This window comes from Octopus bimaculoides, chromosome 12 (assembly GCF_001194135.2).
Source record: "Octopus bimaculoides isolate UCB-OBI-ISO-001 chromosome 12, ASM119413v2, whole genome shotgun sequence".
In the NCBI taxonomy this organism is placed as follows: Eukaryota; Metazoa; Mollusca; class Cephalopoda; order Octopoda; family Octopodidae; genus Octopus; species Octopus bimaculoides.
In genome coordinates this window covers 50,072,001-50,079,968 of record NC_068992.1, presented here as the reverse complement: position 1 = coordinate 50,079,968, position 7,968 = coordinate 50,072,001, and the positions used below count along the sequence as shown (strand labels likewise).

General features: G+C 37.0%; 1 protein-coding gene across 1 annotated transcript in view; it reads left to right on the top strand.

Annotated features, from left to right (window-relative positions):
• LOC106873719 (death-associated protein kinase 1) overlaps positions 1–7,968 on the top strand; it is a 218,404-nt gene that overhangs the window by 103,768 nt on the left and 106,668 nt on the right. The window contains exon 2 of the mRNA XM_052972187.1: positions 2,933–3,151. Within this exon, the coding sequence (XP_052828147.1) occupies positions 2,933–3,151 (219 nt within the window). The remainder of the gene's footprint in view (positions 1–2,932; positions 3,152–7,968) is intronic.

The following is a 7,968-nucleotide window of genomic DNA, read 5'->3' as shown; positions in this document are numbered from 1 at the left end:
ACACACACACACACACACACACACACACACACACACACACACACACACACACACACACACAGAGAAACACTTGAGACCAAAAGCTGAAGTGATATGACTTTGGCAAACAGCTTGTCTCACACATTTATATTACTCTCTCTTTTGAAAATTAATTCATGTCAAACGATAATTTTGTTGTCTTGTACTCCTCTTTATAACCATTGTTGTTATCATTTTATTATCATCACACCAGAAACATGGCAAGGTGACAGGATCTTTAGCACGCTGGACAAAATGCTTGAACAAAAGTTTGAGCACAGAACGTAAAGAGCTGGAAGAGGGGCTGCAAGGTATTTTGTCCGACGTGCTAAAGATTCTGCCAGCTCACCACCTTAATAATATTAATTATTCTTGGGGAGAAGGTGGGCTAGTTGATTACATTGATCCCAGTGCTTGAGGCACTGTAGGTGTTGGACTCCTGATCGTAAGATTGTGGTTTCAGTTCCTGGGCCAGGTGGTGCGTTGTGTTCTTGAGCAAGACACTTCATTTCACATTGTTCCAGTCCACTCAGCTGGCAAAAATGAGCGAACTTGTGACGGACCAGCGTCCCATCCTGGGGGGGAATTTATAGACCATAGAAACTGGGAAACCAACCCTTATGAAAATAACTTTACAGTGCTCGACCACTACTTGTTTTATTGGTCCCAATAGGATAAAAGGCAAAATCAACCTCAGTAGCATTTGAACACACACACTTACACACAATGGGTTTCTTTCAGTTTCTGTCCACGAAATCCATTCACTAGGCTTTGGCTCACCTAGTGCTCTAGTTCAGGAGTTTTCAAACTGTGGTCCGTGAACCACAGGTGGTCCGTGGACAGCAAATACTTTTTATGGGCAATTTGATTTTATATATGTTTTTTTAATCGAAAACTTTTAATTGACAATAAACCTATTTGTTAAATACTGTTAAATAAATAAATGTAAAAATATGTTATTTTAAGCAAATATTTATGTATAAATTTCAGAAGCATTTATAAGGGGGTCCCTAAAGGTAAAGCCAGAAAAGTTTGAAAACCCCTGCTCTAGTTGAAGACACTTGCCCAAGATGCAGCACAATTGGACTGAATCTAAAACTAGGTGGTTTAGGAAGCAATTTTTTCTAACCATAAACCAAGCTTGTACCTCTATGTAGAGGACTTTCGACACAATAGAGAACACAAAAGCCAAAGAAAACACTGAACAAACAAAGTTCACATAACTGCTCTCGATTGCACTGGAAAAATACATAATAAAAATAAGATTATTGAAAAATAACAAAACCTCGGATTTGATTCATTGACAATAATTACAGCTTTAACCCCTCTACTACAGAAAACAGATATATCCACTCAAAATTTCAAAAGCCTTAAGTGTGGAAAGTTGTTTTATAAACCAATCTAGCTTTTGTTAGTGGATGTCATGTTTGAAACTATCTTCCGTTGAGATATGATGTCAAGTTTATTGAGGCTATGGGTTTTTTTTCCTTTTGTTTTATCGTTTTATTTATTTATTTATTGTACATATTTAACAACAATCCTAGATTAAATGGGAAATTTGATTTCACAGTGCGAGGCTTAATAATGGCTAGTGTCTGTTGTTTCTGGCAATGTGAAAGATAATCTTAGGATTAATTTAAAACACCTTGGGTTGTTCTTGTCCTGATCTCCCTGGGTCATAGATAAACGAAAACCAATACATCTGAGAGAGTAAATACCAGTTGCAAAGAGTGACCGAGAGAGTTAGTAATGCTTGACTCAAAGGCCTTAATAGAATCCCATCCACTAAATTTGTGATGTTTGCTGGGTGGTCATTGACTCTTTGTTGAGTTTATCCACTCGTGTAGATAGGTTGATGGACACAGTAATTAATTAAGAAACTAATTTCTTAACTACACATTTGTGATTGTACTTATCTAGTTCAGAAGGATAAAAGCCAAAGATGACCATCCCAGTTGAGATAAACTATTGTTTCCAGTGAGATGATAATTCTTTCTACCATAGGCAAAAGAAGGTGCCAATTTGGAAGAATTGTTAGCATGCTAGGCAGAATTCTTAGCAACACTTGGTCCATCTTTGTGTTCTGAGTTCAAATTCTGCCAAGACTTTGCTTTTCATTTTTTCAAAGTTGATAAAGTAGATACCAGTTGAGCACCGGGGTTGATGTAATTTCAGGTCTTCTGCCTATAATAGAAAGGATATTAGTGGTGATAGTAAAAGTTATTCGGTTCGGAAGGCAGCAGGCTGGTAGAATCATTAGCATGCCGAACAAAATGCTTAGCAGCATTTCATTCATCTTAACGTTCCTCAACATTCTGAGTTGAAATTCCACCGAGGTTGACTTTGTCTCTCATCCTTTTTCGGGGTCAATAAAATACGCACCGGCTGAATACTGGGGTCAATGTAATTGATTAGTCACCCAACTCTAAACTTGTTGGCCTTGTACCAAAATTTGAAATTAATATTTCTTTCGACTCGTTACCTTCTGAGTTCAAATTCCACTGAGGTCAACTTTGCTTTTTATCCTTTCAGGGTCGATAAAGTAAGTACCAGTTGAGCACTGGAGTCAGTATAATCAACTTACCCCACTCCTCTGAAATTGCTGTGTGCCAAAATTTGATACCATTGTTATTATTATTATTATTGCAGTGCATTGAGAAAATCAAGAGAGCAATGGACAAACTGTCCTACAGTATTTGTTCTGACTCTTTACATTTTGAGTTCAAGTTTTGCTGAGGTCAACTTTACCATGGGTGGGGTGATGAAGTAAAAGTAGCAATCAAGTAGAGGGAGAGGGAGGAGGAGTCAGTTGAAATAATCAACTTATCTTTCTCCAGATTTGTGGCTTTGTGCCAATGTTAGAAGTTGTTGTTGTTGTTGTTGTTCTCATTATGTTTTATTTGCTTATTTGCAGTGGCCAGTTTGCTGTGGTGAAGAAGTGCAAACAGAGAGAAACTGGTAAAGAATATGCTGCCAAGTACATTCGGAAACGTCGTGCGGGAGGTAGGAGAGGTGCCAGTATCGAAGACATCAGGAAAGAAGTTGAAATTCTCTGTGAACTTGACCATCCAAACATTGTTCAGTTGTACGAGTGCTTTGAGACAAAGACTGAAGTCATTCTCATTCTTGAACTGTAAGTAGGAATCAAAGAATTATTTTCTGTTATCCAAGAGAGTCTGGTCAATTCCTTCTTTTACCTTATTTCTATTGAACTGCATTGCTTATTTAGGAAAATAATGAAGAGTTTAATAAAATAACTCCTGGCACGTGTAGCCATCTGGTTCACCAGTCCTCAGTCAAATCATCCAACCCATGCTAGCATGGAAAGCGGAAGTTAAACAATAAAGATGATGATAATGAACTTAACCATTATGAATTCGGTGCTTGGAACATAATTTAACATGAAATTCTGATGGAAGGTTTTAATTCAAATCATTTTTTTTTAAATGCTTGCCTCATAGAACTAGGGACAATTTTAGATGGGTTGCTATCAATAGGGTCAACCTCTTTTTTACCATTATACAGAGCTTTCGTTCATTTAATTTTGAAAATAATAAAGAATTTAGTAAAATAACTTGGTCATTGTTAAACTGATGTTTGAAATGACATGAAGGTTTAAAACAAAGTTTGTATTGTAGAGGTAAAGGTGGTAATCTCTAGTCGGCTGGTTAATAGTATGTGCAAATTTGGCTATGTCTGTATGCTAGGGGAATTAAGAAACAGCCAAATCCTGATATTTTCAGCCAAGACCTTCATCAAGGAATTTATTTTTCTTTTCTTAGACTGTGCTTTTCATTTTACAGTGTGTGTTTGGTTGATTCAAATACCTGTGTTCTGTATATAAAAAAAAATTGTACCTGTATAGCTAATATATCTTTAAAGTAAAGGGTAAAGATTCCCTTTGGTCATGATGGACCATGGGATTGCACCAAGAAAGTTCCCCTCCAAGGCACAAGTCCGAGCAAGGTCGTTTATAGAAGACCAGTAGTCACCCAAGCATTTATGGAAGACCAGTTGTCACCCAAGCATTTATGGAAGACCAGTTGTCACCCACACCACCAATATTATCCAAAGGAAAGACAATTACTCAAATCATCCATCATCATAGTTTTAATGTCCACTTTCCCATGCTTGCATGGGTCAGATAGAATTTGTTGAAGCAGATTTTCTACAACCAGATGACCTTTCAGTCACCAACCCTCATCTATTTCCCCATGACCAAGCATGCTTTTACAGAATTTTGGAAACAAAGGACACTCCTTGTATGACATTCATTTATGACTAGCATGAAAGGTCCAGGTATGGAGACAGCAACACGCCCACGCACATGCTCAAGCATTTACATGCATGCTTGTATACAGGTATACATGCATACACACACACATTCACACACATGTACATACATTCACACATACACGCGCACACACACACATGCATACATACACACACACAACTTGTGACCAGATAGCCACACTTAGACCTATATATAAATATTCAGATACAAATTTATTTTAATTAGGAAATGAAACTGGGAGAATAAGTTTGTTGTTAATTAATTAAATTGGATTAATGAGTTGTTATTTCTTTGAAATGAGTGGGAGCTCTACAGGAAAATTCATTTAAAATCTTTTTGTTACCAAATTTCTGTTGAAATTCAATTAGTTCTGAAAATAATGAGGAATATAGTAAAATAACTTTATTATTAAGCTGATGTATAAATCATAAATTAGCATGAAATTTTTATGGACGATCTTAATCTAGATAATTTTAAAATTGGAACTTTGTATCATAGAACCAAGAATGGTCCCTGGTAGGTTGGTATCAAAAGAGTTAAATAAAAGCAGTTCTTGGTTATGGAAAGATTGTTCTACCCTCTTCAAAAGGGGGAGATACATTGGATAAAGGATGCTCAGTAGAAGAGCAGAATGGTAGTAGTTATGTCTGAAATCTCTTTAAAATCATAGGTATGCACAGTCAGAACTGACCCGAGTCTAAGCAATAACAACAGCTATTTTTTTCTGCTTTGAGTTTGGATAGCTTATTTCTTTAGATCTAATTAGACTTGTGGAATTTTTAATTCCCATACTAACTAGTTCTAACCAGCACTAATTAGCCTGTAATTACAATTTGTAAAAGTTTCTTATTTTATTTTGTTTGGTAAGAAGCTGCCTATTTTAAGGCTTTAAGGTGGCGAGCCGGCAGGAACGTTAGCACGCCGGGCGAAATGCTTAGCGGTATTTCGTCTGCTGTTACGTTCTGAGTTCAAATTCCGCCGAGGTCGACTTTGCCTTTCATCCTTTCGGGGTCGATAAATTAAGTACCAGTTACGCACTGGGGTCGATGTAATCGACTTAATCTCCTTGTCTGTCCTTGTTTGTCCCCTCTATGTTTAGCCCCTTGTGGGCAATAAAGAAATAAGAAGCTGCTTGTTTTGTGTGGTAAGAACCAGTCACATGGTTCAGAGTTCAATCCCACTGCATGGCACCTTGGCTAAGTGTCTTCTACTATAGCTGCGGGCTGACCAAAGCCATGAGAGTGAATCTGGTTGACAGAAACTGAAAGAAGTCCATGTGGGGGTAGGGGACATGTGCTTATGTATGCATCATCATCATTTTAACATCCATTTTTCCATGCTTGCATGGGTTGGGTGGAGTTTAGTGAGGCAGTTTCCTACTACCACATGTCCCTCCTGTTTCCAAGCAAAGCAATATTTTCCCATGGCCAGACATGTTTTTTGTAGACTGTTGTTTTAAATGAACATCATTCAATTCCAATCACATGATGTCAAGACAAGGAGATACAAACACTTATAAAATGACCAAGTCATTGTGTGTGTGTGTGCATGTGTGTCTGTTTGTCCACCACCACCACTTGACAACTGGTGTTGGTGTGTTTATGTCCCTGTAACTTAGTGGTTCAGCAAAAGATATCAATAGAATAGTGTCAATTCATTTAACTGAAAGTGTTCTGTGCCAATGCCATGTAAAAAAAGCATTTATGGTGGTGCCATGTAAAAGCACCCATGCAGTGCCACATAAAAGTACCCATGAAATGCCATGTAAAAGCACCCAGTACACTCTGTAAAGTGGCTGGTGACAGAAAGGGCATCTAGCCATAGAAAAATTTGCCCTGATGTAATTCTCTCTGACTCATGCAAGTATGGAAATTTAGCCGATAAAACAACAATGATGATGATAATGAAATTTGACAATAACCTACAAAATTTTCCCACAAGATTATCTTGGCTGCACAAGTTGATACAGTTGACAATGACCAACCAGGCAACGAGACTTGTATGACCTCATAACAATAACAATCACCTTGAAATTCCTGTTTGATGTGGGGTTTTTAAGCAGCTTATTGGGATCTATTTTAAAACGGGGGCCACATTTTTCATTAATGTTTTACGTAGTGTTTTTGGTACGGAAAGACTTTCAAACTTCGTATACTTATCTATTTTGTGTTATAGAACAGAAAAATATTTTTGTATTCGAATTTATTTCATGTAAAAAATTGTCTTATTTCGATAATTTCAACCAATCACTGACAAGTATTCAATTGTTTACATTTACTCCTTTGGCTGATTAAGCGATGTAAAGCGTATTTAATCTCCATACCTTCGTTTTATTTGCTTTTTTCATTTTAAATTTGCTTTAACCCTAACCCTAAACCCTAGGGTTAGGGTTAGGGTTAATTGTTTCAGAATCGTTTGTTTATGTAGTCGGCACTTAATGTATATCGGCTGAATGGATGTCAGTGATTGGTTGAAATTACAGAAATACGACAACTTTAACATGGAAAAACTTATGGATTTCTTTTTTTTTTTTAAGAAGACTAAGAGAAAAAGATGTTTTATATGACACATTCTACCAGTGTTCCAAGTTTCAAAGTCTTTCGTTAATGAAAAATGTGGCCCCCGTTTTAAAAAAGATCCGCTTATTGTATGAACAATAGTTATGCAGACTGGTTTTTGTTGTATGTGATATTAGGAAGGTTTTTCAATGAGTTACATGACCTAGTTAGCACTGCACTGGACATAACCTTAATGAAAATGACCTGTCTCATCCATGCCAGCATGGAAGAAAATAAATGTCACACTATTGATGATGATGATGGTTATTATAGTCATGATGATGATACTATCTCAAGTTTTTTTTGTTTTTTTTCTTAATTTCTACCTCTGGTTGTTGCCATCTGATCTCAGTTCCCATGGCATTAAACAGTTGTGATATCAACTTCCTTCGACAGGAAGACAGTCATTCATGAAACTGTTACAGAGAATTGACAGTTCTAAAGAAGCAAGATAACCAACAAGGGAGCTGCTACTATATAGTCATTCAATTAACTAGAAATAACAGCTAAGTCTCCTCCTTAAATCAAACTCGGATTATTTTAAAAAGAGAAGAATACTTTAGATAATACAATCCTACATAGTTTTGAAAAGACTAACTGGCCACAACTGAAATACCTTTGACCATAAGTCTGCTCAATAAAATCAGACCAGGAGTGGGAGCAAACAACAACAAGGTATTCATGCCAACACACAGCTACATTTCTAGCAAGTCATATTAGATAAATATTTGGATAAGGTACTGTGTATTTGTATAGATATTATATCTTTAAAGTAAAGGGTAAAGATCCCCTTTGGTCATGAAGGACCATGGGATTGCACCAAGAAAGTTCCCCTCCAAGGCACAAGTCCGGGCAAGGTCGTTTATAGAAGACCAGTAGTCACCCAAGCATTTATGGAAGACCAGTTGTCCCACTGCATGGAAGCTGTGTCTTTTACTATAGTTGTGAGTTGAAATCAGCTGAAAACTAGAAGAAGCCCATTGTGTGTGTATGCATGTAAACATGTCCCAGTTTCTTGACTGTTGCAAGCTGCTGAATTTATGAAATGGTGTTCTTTGGTTGGAGCTCTCTGTGAAAGTATGTCTTGGCTGTTCATTG